Source organism: Paralichthys olivaceus, chromosome 1, assembly GCF_024713975.1.
Source record: "Paralichthys olivaceus isolate ysfri-2021 chromosome 1, ASM2471397v2, whole genome shotgun sequence".
In the NCBI taxonomy this organism is placed as follows: Eukaryota; Metazoa; Chordata; class Actinopteri; order Pleuronectiformes; family Paralichthyidae; genus Paralichthys; species Paralichthys olivaceus.
Genome location: NC_091093.1, coordinates 31,282,501 through 31,301,456, shown reverse-complemented (window position 1 = coordinate 31,301,456; position 18,956 = coordinate 31,282,501). Strand labels below are relative to the sequence as shown.

Sequence of the window (18,956 nt, the reverse complement as noted above, 5' to 3'; positions counted from 1 at the left end):
AAAGTAAATAAATAGATGAGAATGAGGGAGCTGGGAAAACCCTGTAGTTCCAGTTCTGACCACTGGAGGACAGTGTCACTATGTAAAAACCTCGTCAGATGCTTTTATTCTGAAAATAAAAGAAACAGTCCAGAGAAAAGTGGTGAAAGTTTTCAAACTGATGAAGAGTAAATGAAAAGACATGAAATGAAAAGTTCAGTGAAGAACAGATGAGCAGTTTTTATAGAGTTCAGATTTGTTTATATACAAAGTATTCACATGATTTAAAACATATACGACATCCGCCTCAGAGTCCTTCCTGTCCTTCCTTTTCCTCAGTCCTTCCTTCCTCAGAGTCCTTCCTTCCTCAGAGTCCTTCCTTCCTTCCTCAGAGTCCTTCCTGTCCTTCCTCTTCCTCAGTCCTTCCTTCCTCAGAGTCCTTCATCCTCAGAGTCCTTCCTCTTCCTCAGAGTCCTTCATCCTCAGAGTCCTTCCTTCCTTCCTCAGAGTCCTTCCTTCCTTCCTCAGAGTCCTTCATCCTCAGAGTCCTTCCTCTTCCTCAGAGTCCTTCCTCTTCCTCAGAGTCCTTCCTCTTCCTCAGAGTCCTTCATCCTCAGAGTCCTTCCTTCCTTCCTCAGAGTCCTTCCTCTTCCTCAGAGTCCTTCCTCCTCACAGCTCCTCCGCTGACATGTCAGGGTTCCGGTTCTAATCTTCAGCTGCGTAGTGACGAACTGTTTAAATCACAGACTGTAAATAAAGATGGACAACATGACCGCCCCCTGGAGGCTGGCTGCAGCAGCACTCATAAACCTCAACCTCCTCCATGTTAGCAGATGGACCAAACTAAAAAATCAAAGCACGTTTAGTAAAGATGTTTCTGTCGTTTCAGCTCGTTCTTCTCTCTCTGATGTTTGTTGGTTCTCATCAGTTTGGTTTAATTAATTATTTGATGATATAAAAACAGGCGGAGACGTCATGATTGACAGCTGGGACTGACTCCTGATTGGTCGAGGGATACTACACAGATGCATCTGGGGATCAAACTGGACAGTTATTGGCAGCTAAAGAAAAACGAGTGGACGTAATGTGTCCGTATTGAAGAATAGTGTCTCTCTGCTGATTGGACGACACCTCTGACACACCCACTAAAGACAGAATCTAAACCTCTCGTCAAATCAGAGGAAACAAGTTGTGTCTCTCAAATGTTTTCAGTCTCGGTTTCAAAGGAGATGAAAGACTGTGCTCTGATTGGTCGACTGCATGTGATGCCCCCCCCTCGGCTTCAGACTTCAGATCTGTTCTATGCACACGATGTATTTTGTCTTTCAGCTTCAGGTTTGAGAGAATATTTTAACATTCAAGAATTCAAGTCACATATTTTCTGAAGGTTCTGTTCTCCTGAGGAAACACAGTCTGATGAAACCTCCTGTGATGGATCCTGCTGCTGCTGCTCTCTCACCCGCTGAGGAAGCAGGAAGTCTGCTGCATAATTTACAGTCTCAACTGCTGCAGGTCCGTCACAACAAAGCTGTTAATCTGGGATTGCAGCAGGGAGATGTTCCTCAGGACTGAAGCTGTGGACGTCAGTTGGACCCCCCCCATGGAGGAGGTGCTGAGTGGAGGTCTCGCTCCTCTTCATCACTGCTGGGCTCCCGGCGTCCTGGACTTCTTCTGCCAGATGGTGCAGCTCTGACGGTGCAGGGAACCTCGGGTTTGTTCTCAGCTCGGAAGCATGAGGACGACACTCAGCCCCAAACCCTGTGAACTCAAACATCAGGGTGAGACGTTGAATAATGAACGTTTATCACTGTCGTTATATAAAGTTAGGACGTGTCTCTGTCGGTCTCAGTGAAGTGATGAAGGGTTTTCATGTAAAGTGAATCAATGTGTTGAGCTCTGACTGTGTCCCCCACTGAAACACTGGATATTACCCACAATCCTCTGCTTCCTGACCCAGAAGAGCTGCTGCTGTAACAAATCCACCAAACTCTGTTCAGAGTTCTTCATGATTTGAAGTTTCCTGCTGAACATTGGAGATAAACTCTGGTTGTTAAGAACTTCTCCGTGTTTCTAACTGAGCTTCAGTTCAAACTCACTGAGGTGACGTGCTGACCTCCTGAGTTTATCTCTTCAGAACAGAACCCATATCTGGACTCTGACCGGTCACATTATTCTGTAAAAAACTGTGCTTCTGATCATGCTTTTATTGTGAAATCAGGATGTAGTGTCAGCTGTAGTGTCAGCTGTAGTGTGTGTGTGTGTGTGTGTGTGTGTGTGTGTGTGTGTGTGTGTGTGTGTGTGTGTGTGCGTGCGTGTGTTCACAGTGGAGGAGCCTCACGTCTCAGTCGCATGAAGAACAAACACAGACCAGATCCACTGCTGCTGAAGTCTGATCCTCAATCTGATCCTGAGTCTGATCCTGATCCTCAGTTGTTGGATCTTTTATTTTGGAATTCTGCACAAAGACGCTGATTTCTTCTTGGTGAGTCTAAATGATTTATACTTATATTCATATTCATATTCATATTTATCTTCATACTTATATGTATATTTATACTTATATGTATATTTATATTCATATTCATACTCGTATTTATACCTGATGCAGTTAATGAATCCATGACTTGATGCAGTAATAAACATGTTAAACGTGTAAATAAGATCAACATCATTGTAATTGAATGTGAGTCCATGTGAAGGAACAGAACCTCTCTCCTCCACGTTTTCTTTATTTCTTATAAAGGTGAAGAAGAGGTCTGTTCTTCATCCTGTCAGTTGTTTCTCTGTGTTCAGCTACTCATCGTAGAGGAAGTCTGTGATTGGTTCACAGTCGACAGGTTAATGACGACTGAAGCTTTTTACTGGTCAATGACATATTTCAATGATTGATGGATTAATAAAGTGATTGATCAGTCGGAGACATATTAGTGTCAAACTCTCAGAACCTTTGTCTTTATATTGTGTATTTAAAAACATTTCATCTATTTAATAATATTTCTAAATATTTGATCACGATCGACAGTCAGACTACAGAACATGGAGAGCACAGGAAATGACTTTTCAAGTTAAAGGTCATGTGAACTTCTTGATTCCTCTTCCACATCCTGAGAGTTGAGGACGAGTCTCTGGGTGACAGACAAGGTGTTGGGGACACCACTGTCCCTCCAGGACGTGATCCTCAGAGACGGGTTGAAACAGGACAAATTCAAACTCTTGATTTTGTTGCTGAAACAAATGATTCAGTAAATTTTGTCTGATGATTTCCATGAGTTATGAATCAGTTATGAATGTGCAGCATCCGCTCCTCGTCTCTTCCAGACTTTAACAAGCTGCAGGTGAAGAAGAGACGTCCTCAGTGGACACTCGTCCTCCTGGAGGACGTGTTCCTGCACATCTCTACTCTCAGGTCGTTAAGGTTTGAGCTCGACTGCTTTTTTCAGAATAAACCATCAGACGACAAGAAAGAAAGAATCTCTCTATTTCTATCCATCCATCCATCCATCTATCTATCTATCTATCTGTCTATCTATCTATCTATCTATCTCTCCATCTCTCTATCTATCTATCTATCTATCTATCTATCTCTCCATCTCTCTATCTATCTATCTATCTATCTATCTATCTATCTATCTATCTATCTATCTATCTATCTATCTATCATCCATCCATCCTGAGGAGTCAGAACATGTAAGAAACACAGAGGTGTGTGGGCAGAGCTGCTTCACATCCGTGAGTCACGAGCACCTTCATCATCATCATCATCATCATCATCATCATCATCATCACCATCCTCATCACCATCCTCATCATCATCACCATCCTCATCACCATCCTCATCATCATCACCATCCTCATCACCATCCTCATCATCATCACCATCCTCATCCTCATCATCTAGTATGAAGTGTGACCTCACTCAGCTCTCATGACACTTTAACGATGGACGTGTCAAACAATCAGTTTCCTGCTCGAGACACAACATATCTGTGTTATCTGGAAAACTTCGAGCTGCTCTGGAGTCAGTGTTTTCATTGTCAATGTTCCGACAGGCGTGTGCACAACTCACGTGCACTCTGCCTCCTCCACCTGCAGAGGAATGTGTTCTCTTCTCTACCTGTTCATCCACCATAAATATATATTTATTAATATATATTTATTAATATATATTTATTAAATCAGACCAAGTGTAAAGTTTGTGTTTGACTTTATGATTGTTTTGAGGCTGGGTGGGTCGTCTTCTTCTTCTTCTTCTTCTACTTCTTCTTCTTCTTCTTCTTCTTCTTCTTCTTCTTCTTCTCTCCAGCTGATGTGAAGCAGCTCGAGGACGGAGCCTGAACTTTAACACCTGAAGCCAGGAGCCATTAAAGAGGTAGAACGAAACCTTCAAACTCTTCATGTTAATATTCACCAGTTTTCTGAAGCTTCAGACTCTCTTATCATTATATACACATATATATATACACATATATATATATATATATATATATATATATATATATATGTATTACTGTAATATTCACCAGTTTTCTGAAGCTTCAGACTCAGTTTGTTTCTTCACTTGTTGAATCAAAGTGTCTCAGAGAATCACCTGATCTCATGTCCCCCATGTGTCCTCCATGTGTCCTCCATGTGCCCCCCATGTGTCCTCCATGTGTCCTCCATGTGTCCTCCATGTGTCCCCCATGTGTCCCCCATGTGTCCCCCATGTGTCCTCCATGTGTCCTCCATGTGTCCTCAATGTGTCCCATGTTCCGTCTCTTTATCTGGTTTCTACTTTATTTGCGTGAGGACGACGAGCAGCTCACACACTCACATGTGTCTGAGCCCACGTGCACACGGATGTGTCACGGTGCGTGACGGTGGCAGATGGTGACTGTTCAGTCCTCAGTCGTCAGATCATCATCTCAATCATTAGAGACACGTCCAAACCAACTCTGTCCTCTGTCCTCCAGAAGCTCTGTGTCAGAGAAACAAACATTTAGAGATTCTACCTCTTAAAATAAAGGAGGAATAAATGAGTGAAGGTCGTCCTCACACTGACCCACAGACGGTGACGCCATCTTTCTCCTCCTCGCGTCAACATTCATCACGGCTCCAAACCAACAGGCTGGAAGAAGAAGCCGCCACTGACTGAAACACGACACGACACTGAGTCCAGTGTGTTGAATAATTCACCTGTAGTTTACGTGTGCACCGTCAGCACATTACGTCACCTCCAGCTCAGCTGTTTCATCTGTGATGAACCTTCTCACCTCAGAGAAACGAGCCTGAAGAAGCTGTCAGTAGTACTTCTATATACTTCTAATTGTTCTAAGTCAGTAAACGACTAATCAAACATCTTGACCTGTTGAGTGCATTCATTTCTTTTTACTCAGCTGCAGATCTAGTAACAGAAATATGAGCCCTGGATTCACTGTTTCAAATTCAGTCCTGATCAATACAAACTGATCCTGGACCTGTTGCAGCTCCTGGTTCAGGAACCAGGTCCAAACTGCTCCAGCTGAAGATGAAACTGATCCTCAGACGTTTTCTGAGCGTTCCTCTTCCTCCAGGTTTGGTTTGAGGTGAACTGGGTGAATTAGAATTTGATGGATCTCCATTTATTCACGTTCTCTCTTCGGATCAGAGACTTTAGTCTCGTGTCTCCTTCATGTCTGTGAGAACTTTGTCTTCGTCTCTTTGGCAGCAGGAGATTCTCTGCTCTTGTTTCACGCGCCCACACCAGCGTCGGCTCTTATCACCCAAAACTCTCTCCACATGTCCGTGTGTCCGTTTCCAGGAGACGTCTCCTGACGAGCTGAGGAGGACATCGCAGCGTCCGATCGTCCTCAAGCTTCAGACTCAGCAGGTCTCACATGTGAATCAGTCGTGACGTTTCTACATCGATCTTGTTTTGAATCAAGACGTCTGTGTGATCTCAGGATCATCTGCTGTTTGTGTGTGATTGACAGAGACGTGCTAATAATGCTGAGTGCACGTTGCCTTTATTTCATTGACCCTGACCTCACCCTAAAAGGCTGCAATTACCCAGAATGCACTGCAGTCACTAAACCTGTGTTTAATTGCAGAGTCGAGCGCCTGATGTTTTATCTCATTAGAGTAAAAGCTCCAGACTGAGCAGACAAATGATCAGAAAACACACATCAACACTCCACAGTCACACAAAGAGAGAGGTTTATACACACACACAGACACACACACTGCACACACACACACACACACACTCACACACACACACACACACACACACTGCACACACACACTCACACACTCACACACACACACTCACACACACACACACACACACACACACACACACACACACACTGCACACACACTCACACTCACACACACACACACACACACTGCACACACACACACACTGCACACACACACACACACACACACACACTGCACACACACTCACACTCACACACACACACACACACACACACACACACACACACTGCACACACACTCACACTCACACTCACACACACACACTGCACAGCTCTCCTTCATTAATGTTAATTAAATTTAAAAAATGAAATTAAACTTAATTAGTCCAAATTAAAACCGAACGGATCAGAAACATCCACTTTATGTTTGGTCCATGTCCCATCTGCTAACATGGAGGAGGTGTATGAGCTGTACTGCAGCCAGACACCAGGGGGCGATGTAACATGTTTATTTACAGTTAGTGTTCTTCAGGGAAATCAAATCTGTTTTATTCTTCAAATGAATTGAAAACCTGAAACTTTATGATGTGCAGAGAATAAACAACAGGTGAAGACAGAGACGAGTGTCCCTCAGACACTTGGACAGACAGCAGGCTTCCAGTTTTCTCTGGTAAACACCATCAGGGCCAGACGTGCACAGTTGGTCCTCTTCACACCCCCCACCGATGTCCCCAGCTCACATCAACACGTCGTCCTCAGCAGCAGCAGACGTCCATGTGTCATACGATCCCACAGGGACACAGTGTCCCAGCAACTGATGAAAACTGTCACCTGGTCCGTCAGGCTTTTCTCCGTCCTGCGTCTCATGTCTGTTCATAGCAACTGTTCGTGAGACGCTGAGACACATCTAGAGATACAGAGACACACCCAGAGACACTGAGACACATCCAGAGACACTGAGACACATCCAGAGACACAAAGACACATCCAGAGACACTGAGACACATCCAGAGACACTGAGACACATCCAGAGACACAAAGACACATCCAGAGACACTGAGACACATCCAGAGACATAAAGACACATCTAGAGATACAGAGACACACCCAGAGACACTGAGACACATCCAGAGACACTGAGACACATCCAGAGACACAGAGACACATCCAGAGACACAAAGACACATCCAGAGACACTGAGCTCCATTTTCAAATCAGATTTTTTTATTTGTCTGCACATAAAGTTTTATTCTTCTGTATTAATTAAATTTGTGTGTGTGTGTGTGTGTGTGTCTCTGTGTGTGTGTGTGTCTCTGTGTGTGTCTCTGTGTGTCTCCAGCCATGGAGGGGGACTGTCTCAGCTGTATGAAGTACCTGATGTTCATCTTCAACTTCTTCATCTTTGTGAGTTCAACATCTTCTTCTTCTTCTTCTCTCTGTTTATTCTGCAGGGGGGGGGGGGGCTCCTGGCGGCCATCTTTATCACTTTGATGTGAAGTTCAGTTTCCTGGTTAATGTTTCTTTTCACAGTAAAAGTCCTGATGTCCATGTTGTTCACTTCCTGTCGTTTGACGCCAGAGTTTCGTGTCAGATGTATTTTGAATGAAACAGTGAAGCTGTTCCTCCTGAGTCCAGCTCCACTGTCCCTCTCACAGCTGGGCGGCTCCTTCCTGCTGGGTGTGGGCGTCTGGGTGCTCGTGGACCCGATGGGCTTCAGGGACATCGTGGCGGCCAACCCGCTGTTGTTCACGGGCGTGTACGTCATCCTGGCCATGGGCAGCGTGTTGTTCCTGCTGGGCTTCCTCGGCTGCTGCGGCGCCATCAGAGAGACCAGATGTCTCCTGCTCTTTGTCAGTCAACACGTACTTTCACTAATACACAGTACTTCATTTATGTACTCATATATATACTCAAATATGTATTATACTAAAGTAACCAGAAATATCAAACGCACATCATCAACCAGACGTGGAAGGTTTTTCACTCTCAGTGTATTTTTAAAACTTTTAGATTTGAAAGACTTTAAACCGCGACACATAAAGTTTTAAATCGTGTTTATTTACATTTCTCTGGTCACATCAGACCAGATGAACAGCTCCAGATGTTTTTCAGATGTTCCAGCTTCAGCGGCTCGTTGCCGCTCTGCAGTGAAACTTTATATTGAGACTAAAACTGTTTCTTATTGTTTGTTCATCAAAACTAATGAAAGTCAAAGGTTGAATTCTTCATCTCAGAGAAACATGAGTTCAGTTTGTGTCTCAGCTTCACTGCAGTGACAGGGTGTTAGAGCGCCACCTGGAGGAGTCCACGGATGGTGCAAGATATAAGATTCATTTTACTGTGCAGGTGTAATTTATTTTCTTTATTGTGTACATTTCTGCGGTTCATGTTTTTAATTTAAAATCTGTTCATGGTCATAGAGAAGAAGTTTGTGGTTAACGCACCTCCTTCTCTCCTTCTCAGTTCTTCATGCTCATCCTCTTCATCTTCCTGGCAGAGCTGGCCGCCGCCATCTTGGCGTTTGTCTTCAGGGAACACGTGAGTCTCATGAACCTTCATGTTGCTCTGCAGGACGTTGAGATAACAGCTGCTGATCACTTTATTAGGAACAACTGCAAGAAAACAATACGTGTTGATTCAGCTCCACGATCATTGTTGAACTGTTTTATTCAAAGAGGAGTTTCACTTATTTAGCAAATCTCACTGATGACGAATACAAATCATAACTTTATTTAAACGTCTCCTGTAACACAGACATTATAAAGGTATAAAACTAAACATGGAGCAGTTTGTAACATTTCACATATAATATATGTTATATATAAATATGTGTGTGTGTGTGTGTGTGTGCAGTTAACCAGAGAGTATTTCACCAGGGAGCTGAAGCGTCACTATCAAGGCCACAACAACAGTGACGTCTTCACGTCCACGTGGAACGCCATCATGTCCACGGTGAGGCACCAACTTTTAATCAACTCAGTATATAAACAAGCCATCAGTCATCTGTTTCCTCCCATCATGCATCTGTGCAGTTCGACTGCTGTGGCGTCAGCGGCCCCGAGGACTTTGAGGAGAGTGTCTTCAGGCTCCTCAGCCCCAGTCGGATGGTTCCTGAGGCCTGTTGCCAGAGGAACAGTTTCCATGGAGACGTGAGCGTGGAGCAGTGCGTGAGCGGCAGCGCCACCTTCAGACACAACAAGGTCATTACAGGAAGCACGTTTCTCTTCCACAGGTTTTAAACCTATTGTAGAATAAAATATAGAAATCAAAGTATAGATTATTATCATATTAAAATATAATAATAGAATCTAATCATTAATAGAATAAAACTCTTTGACTGCAGCTGTTCCTCTTTTCTTTCCTCCTGAAATATATCTATATATAAGTGGATTCAATATAAAAACACAAAACAAAAGTGTGATAGAAAATAATCTCTTTAATTTATTGAATCATGAAAATGTAATATTTGATGAATATGATGAATGATTCATATTCTCTTTGTCTCTGTGGCAGTGAGTTCTCCCTGAAGTCTTTTATACTCATGTACGTTAAAAGCAGAGAATCTAGTTCATAACAGAAATGATTATTGATTGATATATTTTTTCGTGCAGGGCTGTTACTCAGCGACGGTGGATTATTTTGAGACGTTCATCTACATCGCCGGAGCTCTGGCCATCGTGGTGCTGACTATTGAAGTACGAGCGTTTTTCATCCTTCACATTAAAATCAACGCAGTCATTCATTTCTAAAAGGGAGATTCAGGACACTTGTTTGTATGAATGATTAAAAAACAGCACAGGACACAAATCTGCACCAAACTCCTGATTTTACTTCAGAACGACTCAACATGAGATTCAAATGTTAAAACACGTCGTTCCAGATGTTTTAGCTTCTGTGACAGTTTCCTGTTTGTTTGATGAAACTGAAGCTCCAGCTCTGAAACTTAAAAAGGTTTTAAACATTTGAATCTTCAGCAGAAACCAAGTGGCTCAGAACTGAGAGACCAGCTGAAACTTATTTGGTGCTTGATCTTTTCACGGTAATAATAAAGTCAAATACTTTATCACATCAATTTATTAGATCTTGTGGAAGAAATCAAACAAAACAGATTTAGAGACATCTGCGATGAGAGGGACAGAAGACAAGAGGATCCATAGAGGACAGTGAAGACACCAGAGGGAAACTGGGTTTATTACATTTAGTCAATTTTACTTGATCCTGACTTTAGAGTTTGAGCTTCAGGAAGTTTGAAGGCTCTCTGATGTGTCTCCTCCTCTGTTTCTACCTCTGTCTCCTCCTCTGTGTCGTCCTCTGTCTCCTCCTCTGTCTCCTCCTCCGTGTCTCATCCTCTGTCTCCTCCTCTGTGTCCTCTTCTGTCCCCTCCTCTGTGTCTCCTCCTCTGTCTCCTCCTCCGTCTCCTCCTCTGTCTCCTCCTCTCCACAGATCTTTGCCATGGTGTTTGCGATGTGTTTGTTCAGAGGGATCCAGTGACGACTGTCGTCGCCGTGGAAACACATCTGTATGAGCTGTATTTGTGATCCTTCACGTGTCTCGTTGGTTTTGTGGCATCGTTTTGTTTCTCACAGCAGCGGACGCACACAGGAAGTGAACCCTGACCTGAGAGACGGGTTACCACGACGATCCAAGGTTCAACTGGAAACACACGTCTCACTTTACAACCTCATCTATTTCACTGATTGTCAGGATCAGTGAAGATTCAGTCCAGGAGTCGTTGACGCGCTCGTGAACGCGATATTTCAGGAACTCCTCGTGAGAATTTCTACACATTTGACACAAACGTTCACGTAAACTCGAGGATGCAAAGGTCAATGTTCGAGGTCACGACACGTTTTTGACCATAGCTCAAGAAGTTATACTTTAATGATTATTATTCTGAAATTCAAATGTCCCTTCACGTGTGAATCTGGTGTAAGATGGATGTGAACTGTAACTTGACTGACGGAGGCGTGTATCGACGAGGAAGGAATCTGTTTTCTCTGAGGTCGTTATTTTTATATTAACTCAAAGTCTTCGAAACCTTTTAAATCACAACTCAACAGAAATCCCCGGCCTCAGTGTCGGGGCTCTTTAGTTTTTACAGATTTAATAAATGAACGCAGACAAAGTAAATTAAAGTAAATTAAAGTAAATTAAATTAAATCTGCTCCGACCCGTCAGTGGATACGTTTATTTTACAAAAACTAAATACAAAACTGAAAATAAGAATTTACATGACTTCTGTAAAAACAGAACAACTTCAGCAAATGATTTAAAATGAAAGATTATTAATGATGGATTCTTTTTACAGAAACTTATGTTGAACTACACTTCACTCACGTCGACTTCTTACAGAACCACAGATTTTCTCTTGAATGTTAACCACTGAAAGATTCTCTATTGTTCATCGTGTTTCTTTACTTTGAGTGATTGTTATATTGTTCCGTTATATTTTTGACTTCTCTGAATATTACGACATTTCTCTAAAGTTCAGATTGATAAATTACACTTTTTTAGTTTTACTTGTCATTTCACTGCCAAAATAAATTTTGTTCAGAAGAAAATCTCAAAGTGAAAACGTTGATCATGACGCGTATGAAAGATTCTGTTCAGTGGTTCTTGCTCGAGGCTCGTTTTCACTAAGACGGTTGATAAATCACTTCATGTGAAAAATGATTCTCAGAAGTTTGTACTTTTATGTAAAGTTCTGTGTCAAGTATTTAAGTTTGTCACCTTTACATGAGACGGTGATTTCACTGTTATTTGAAATAAGTAAATGAACATTTTGTGTGTGAATGTTAGAAAACTGCAGATTTGTATAAACGTCACTGATAAACACTAAAGTTATTTCTGTGGTGTCGTTTTTTTATCAATATTTTATATATTAAAAGTCTGTGTCACAGGTAAAGATTCATGTTTTCATGTCTGTTACACAAAAACTACTGACAACAGGTTTGATTCAGGGGCAGATCCAGGATCTGGTTTCACTTTATTAAATGTTGATTTTTAATTCCGTGATGCAGAGATCTTTAAAAAGAAATCCGACACCTGTAGAATGATAGAATCTGAGAACAGGTGAAACTGGAAGCAGATAATGATTTGGATTTATGTGACGTCCGTACATGAAGATGCAACATGATGATGAATCAGTCTGGCTGGAGACGTGTAGAGTCCCTCTAGTATTTAATATTCATTAAACTGGATCCTCTCAGGTTCACTTCATAATCATTTAAGAGTTATTTTTCCTTCCTGTCGTGAGAATGTGATAAAAAAGTAAAAAGTCAGACAAAACAAATCAAAGCTTCTTTTTTTAAATTGAGAAATTCAGTAAAATACTTTTCATTCATGTTCCTTCGATTGTAATTAAAAAATAATGATCTGAATTTATGTGTAAATGTGTGTTTGTGATATTCATGGGAACAGGAATCATTATTGTTCTTGTTGATAATAAAAACATCAGTGTCTCAGTTATTGTGTCACGAGTCGTGATTCTGTTTTTTTACTCTTTATTCAAAGTTCCGGTGGGAGCTTTTATTGTGAAGGTCTTGAGGAGGAGGTGTTTTCCGTGCCTGCGTCTCATTGGCTGATTGATTTTCTTCCTCGGCCATGTTGTGTATAAATAAGCTGCGTCGTCACGGCTCCTGTAAAACTCTGATGAAGCTGAAGCGGAAGCTCTCGAGTTTCTCTGAGTTCTTTCACTTCGCGCTCCTCGAGCCGCAAAGTGACGCGACGGAAAACAAAAGTGACTGAGTTGTTTCTGAGCCTCAGATTCTCCATGTTCCTGAATCCTCCTCAGTTTGAACCTGTCGATATATAAATGTGGAGGAAACATCTGGCTCTGATCATCGGACTCGTTCTGTCACATCTGGCCGGAGAAGGTACGTTCGATGTGGTTGTTGTCTGAATTTAACTAAGTTTAGTTTTAACATGAAAGACATGAAAGACATGAAAGACAGAAGAGTTGTTTCCTTCACATTGAATCAGTGTGTGTTGGTTCTCCTTCTTCACTGTGTCTCTGGTTTAGTTTTTTTATTTAAACACAATTTAAATCATCTGACATCTGAAATAATTCTTCTGAAACGTGTCACTTTTCAAAAGTTTTCAAAATGTGAAGAAATAAAACAGTAACTGATGATGATGATGGTGGTGGACACGTTTTTAAAAAGGTTCGATCACCTTCCTCAGACTTCTGATGAAGAACAGAGTCGCCATCTTAACTTCAATACAGAAATACAACCATACAGATTATATACTAACAGAGATTAAATACTAACACATATTAATTATATACTAACATAGATTAAATACTAACACAGATTAATTATATACTAACACATATTAAATACTAACACAGATTAAATATATACTAACATAGATTAAATACTAACACATATTAATTATATACTAACACAGATTAAATACTAACACAGATTAATTATATACTAACACAGATTAATTATATACTAACACAGATTAATTATATACTAACACAGATTAAATACTAACACAGATTAAATACTAACACAGATTAATTATATACTAACACAGATTAATTATATACTAACACAGATTCAATACTAACACAGATTAAATACTAACACAGATTAATTATATACTACACACTGTGGTTTTAATCCTGACAAACATCTTTTATTTTCTAGATTCACTGTGACCTTTGACCTTTCACCATTAAAAGCAGTTGATTCTTTAGATCAAGTGAAAACATTTGAAGAAATTCCCTCAACGTGTTCTTGAGACGTTACGTTCACAATAAAGAGACGGACGACCCGTCTGAGCCACCAGACATTTGACGTCCGATCTCAGGGATTTAACCGTGTGACGTCCTGTGTGTCCAGGCAGCGTTGTGAAGGTGCTGTGTCATCCAGGTGAACACGTCACCGTCACGTGTCCGTACCACTATGAGGACGAGGCTGACGTCCCCCAGCTGTCGGTGCAGTGGAGGAGTCCGCACAATCAGCTGCTGTGTCACTACATCAAACACAAAACCTTCCAGAACTGCAGCCACGGCTACGCCATCATCTACACCCCCGGCTCCATCGCCCTGACCATCCAGCGCGTCAACATGGACGACTTCGGGGTCCACGTCTGTTCAGTGGGGAAACGACACGAGTTCAGCGACTCCAGCATCGAGCTGCTCAGGACGACAGGTGAGTCGGACAGGTGAGAGGGGGCGGGGCCTAATGTCACGTGAGCTGACAGGACACGTTTCTGTCTTTAGGGTCAGTGACGTCAGAGCCAAAGAACAGAGGAGGTCACTCAGGTGTGTTTAGACACACACACACACACACACACACACACAGACACACACAGACACACACACAAAGACACACACAGACACAGACACACACACAAATACACAGAGAGACACACACACACAGAGAGACACACAAAGACAGACACACAGACACACACACACACAAAGACAGACACACACATACACACACAGAGACACACACACACACACACACACACACACACACAGAGACACACACAGAGACACACACACACACACACTGACTCATTGCCTCAGGTAAAGTAGATTTTTTAATTACTGGCTCGACTGAAGTTAGTTTGCGGGAACACTTAATGGTTTTTCAGTTTATTTGTTTTTACCAGTGAAATAAAATTCTCCAATTTTCCTGCTTTGATTACAGAATTTAAAAAAGTTTGTTGTCACCTGTATTTATATTATTATATAAATATTTATTTATAAAAAGTTGAATTTTCAGTTCCTGTACAAACCCCTTGTTCTTTAACCTTCATCCCAGTTGTGTTGATTTCTTCCCAAAGTAAAGACAGTTCAGTTCCAGTCAGGAACCAGTTCATATTTATTTGTTACCTGACTTTTACAAAATGAATCTGTAAATGAACGGGTTGGTTAATAATGCTTCTGTATTATTTCTCCAGTTTTAGATACAGTAGATCAGTCCAATACAAAACCATATGACACAATACAAAACAATACGATACAAAACAAAACAATACGATACAAAACAAAACAATATGATACAATACGATACAAAACAATACGATACAAAACAAAACAATATGACACAATACAAAACAATATGACACAATACGATACAAAACAAAACAATATGACACAATACAAAACCATATGATACAATACAAAACAATATGATACAATACAAAACAATATGATACAATACGATACAAAACAAAACAATACGATACAAAACAAAACAATACAAAACAATATGATACAATACAAAACCATATGACACAATACAAAACAATATGATACAATACAAAACAATACGATACAATACAAAACAATACAAAACAATATGACACAATACAAAACAATACGATACAATACAAAACAATACAAAACAATATGATACAATACAAAACAATACGATACAATACAAAACAATACAAAACAATATGACACAATACAAAACAATGTGACACAATACAAAACAATAAGCAACAAGATGATATAAACATTGTAACAAAAACAACAAATCATCTCATGGTTTTGTTTTGCAGGTCACAGCTGGACATTTCTTCTTCTCCACACTTTGTCATTGTTTGTCTGCATTTAGGAGATAAATGAGTTTTACCCATCGATCAGTGACAGAGTTCATATCAAACTTTATTAAACTGCAGAAACAGACGCTTCAGTTCATGTGAAAATGTGTAAAACAACACAGCTTGAAATAAAAGCTGCTGTGATACCAGTTGTTGTGTTATATGAGTCTGTTGTAGATGTGTGTTTGTGTGTGTGCGTGCGTGTGCGTGGGTTTTATTTTCTGTATCTGCTTTTGCGTGGCTGAACTTGTTGTCGGTCATAAGGGACTTAAATATGAGATATCAGGGCAGAACTATTTGAATAAAATCCTGCGGATGAGAATTTTTTTAATAAAATGAAATTAAACATTTTGCAATAAGTAAAATAGGAAAATCAGAGTTGGATTGAAAAATAAAATAGAAACAAACATTTCTACAGTTTAGAAAGCTTAGTGTGAATTAATCATATCACATTATCTTCTCATAACTTTATTACATAACATATATACAGTATATATATATATATATACATGTATAAAAACATATATATATATATAGTATATATGTATACATATATATATACATGTATATATATATAGATTTACATCTATATATATATATATTTTTTTTTTACATAACTTGACATTATTTTATAGCTTTTATTTGTTTTCTGTTAAATTCAGTAGGAACCCTGAACACAGACTGTAATTCACATGCTGTCCACTCGATGGCGATATAATGACAACCTGTAAACAGTCATCAGCTGAGAACCTGAGACACTGATGCTTGAAGACATTTTGATTTAACAGCAGAATCCCAGCTGTGAAACGAAACCCTGCAGAAGAAGCTCCGATCAGTCCCAGTGCTCCATGTTTACAAGTGTCTTCGTTTGTGGGAGGGAAACAGAGTTAATAATAATAATAATCATGAGAATTATGAGAATAAACGTGATGAATCATTTAATTCTCTCCAGTCAAAGTGCTCGTCTGGTCTGTTTTCATTTTGATCTGAAAAGCGATTCAGACGATGTCGTGACTGTTTTCGTTGATCTCAGGTTTGTGAGTACGGAGAAGAAAAGTCGAGCATAGCACGAAGTCTGGAATCAGGAGAAACAAGATGACTGATATCAGCCTCACCTGTAAACCTGAACTTCTTTTAAAGGTCCAAGACACAAAAACACAATATTCTCCATGTTTCCATGAGTGTTCACCTGAGTCTGAGCTGTTGTGTGGTCGTCACCTCAGAACCACTGAGTCTCCCACAATGCATTGTGACAAGTAGTGTACAACCGATGGCTGCCAACCAAGCAATCATTGTAGTGGAGATAAAATATATTTATCTTTGTCTTTAAGGTTGTCGATTAAAAGTAAAATAAAAATACTTGAGTAATTCACAGTTGTACTTGAGTACAGTTCCTTACTTTACTGACTCATGTGTAATACAACACGGTTTTTTTATTAAGACTAAAAACCCATAAAGAACTAAATGTGAAACAGAGTGAAACAACACGTGGTCTTTCATTTTAAAGGTTCTGCTCCGACAGAGAAGTGGACGTTGGTGTTTACGTTGGTTTAACACTAGTTTTACACGTTTGGTCTCTGAGCGAGGAGCAGACTGAAGATAAAACACAAAGAGGCATAAAACCAGCTGCTCCAGGTTTGAGCCTGTTTGTCTCATTTTATCTGCGTCTGCAAACTCCTCGTTGTCGGCGACCTCGAATGCACCGTAGCTTTCCTTATGTCAACAACAGGATGTGATGTGGGGACGCCTGCCAGAGCTGTAAATGAAACCTCATGTTATATATACAGTCGTCCACGTGACGGAAGGCTCAGACCTATGGCACAGCTGGCTGCACATTTCAGGTCAAACGAGGAGACTGATGTTTTCACAGTCACTTGTTTTGTTGGACGGTTTGTAATTTGGTGCTGTAGCCTGATGTGAACCCTGGCAGGCTGCTGCAGGACGTATAGAAGGCTGTGTCTCCACCTCTCTGCTGAAAGACTCAGAGAACAAACCTTCACTTCTGGACTGAGCGGTGGAAAGAAACTGTGGAAGCTCCCGAACACATTACTTTGATTAGAAGTCATAATCATGAGAATATTTCTCTTATGTCCCGATCACAAGATAATTCAGGGTCTTTGTGTGAGGAGATAAATTCAGAGGCTGCATTTTGAGACAGTATAGTCACAGCAGTGAGATTGTGTCCTTGTGTTCCAAGTGTCCTTTCCCCCGGAGACTGCAACAGGTCGATGTTTCTCAGGCCGACGTGTCCCAGGATTCATTGTGCTTCAGTGACAAACTCGTTTTCAATAATTCAACCTTTTCTTCAGTGTTTGTGGATATTTTCATCGTCTTCAAGACTCCGACTCTGCAACAGAAGATCTCGTCTTTTACACTCGTGACTGTGAAGTCCGTCAGCGCGGTGACAGAATTCCATCCTGTTTTAATTCTAAAGGAATACGTGCTGAAGTGAAAGTGCATCATGATTGAAGAGAAGCAGATTTGTGGATTCCTTCACTGAGGAGGAGGGGGAATCAAACCACCGGACTTTGTTGTTTCTGTTTCTTTCCTCCAGCTGCTGTGTGAAGAATCAGAGTCCAGATCTGAGCTCAGTAATCTTCCACAGTCACAGTCCTGCGCTCTGAGGATACTGAGGTCACGTCCTCACGATTGTTCAGAGGAATGTGTGATGGGGGGGGGGGGGGGTTAAATAAACATATGAAAGAGTGGGTTTTCTGCTTAACAGACAAAATACTAGAAAATCAACCATGAACTTCTTCTATCAAATATTGTGTTTCTCAAATTCTTCCACTGTTGTTCAGTCTCACTGTGACGTTTAGTGACAAGTTCCGTCATCACCATGGAAACACAATCAGTTTATTTCAACTCACACACTCAACATCCAACCTCCCCAAATACGTTAATCATTAATCCGATGATTCACCTTATTCAGAATGACTGAAAGTTAGAACACTTTGTGTTCATCCCACCTGGTTTATCTGCACTGAAGATTTTTAACGTCAGTGTTGTGTTGTAGTTTATCTGAGGACCTAGAAGAAGACGTGTTCCACTCGCCTCCACTGACTGATCCAGACAGCTTGTGGAATTATTAGATGTATAAAACAGATAATTATTGCACTTTGTTAGAAAGTTCTTTTAAAACTTAATGTTACACATAAACACGCAGAGTTGTGTGAGTAGTTGAGTGGAGAGTGAGGTCAGTAACATACGACTGAGAAATCACGT

At 40.8% G+C, this 18,956-nt stretch overlaps 1 protein-coding gene across 4 annotated transcripts; it reads left to right on the top strand.

Annotated features, from left to right (window-relative positions):
- Positions 1 to 607: 607 nt before the first annotated feature.
- Positions 608 to 15,880, top strand: LOC109644487 (tetraspanin-18B-like). Of its 4 annotated transcripts, none has more exons than XM_069527984.1 (13): positions 608 to 1,757; positions 2,304 to 2,461; positions 4,283 to 4,348; positions 7,498 to 7,562; positions 7,814 to 8,008; positions 8,622 to 8,696; positions 9,012 to 9,110; positions 9,191 to 9,358; positions 9,770 to 9,853; positions 10,602 to 13,033; positions 14,012 to 14,323; positions 14,395 to 14,436; positions 15,690 to 15,880. In XM_069527984.1, the coding sequence occupies exons 4-10, from the start codon at positions 7,500 to 7,502 to the stop codon at positions 10,647 to 10,649; spliced, it is 732 nt and encodes a 243-aa protein (XP_069384085.1). In that variant the 5' UTR covers positions 608 to 1,757; positions 2,304 to 2,461; positions 4,283 to 4,348; positions 7,498 to 7,499; the 3' UTR covers positions 10,650 to 13,033; positions 14,012 to 14,323; positions 14,395 to 14,436; positions 15,690 to 15,880. The 4 variants fall into 4 exon arrangements, with proteins under 4 accessions (XP_069384085.1, XP_069384088.1, XP_069384092.1 ...); XM_069527987.1 differs by having other exon boundaries at positions 13,817 to 14,323; XM_069527991.1 differs by lacking the exon at positions 14,395 to 14,436.
- Positions 15,881 to 18,956: the final 3,076 nt, after the last annotated feature.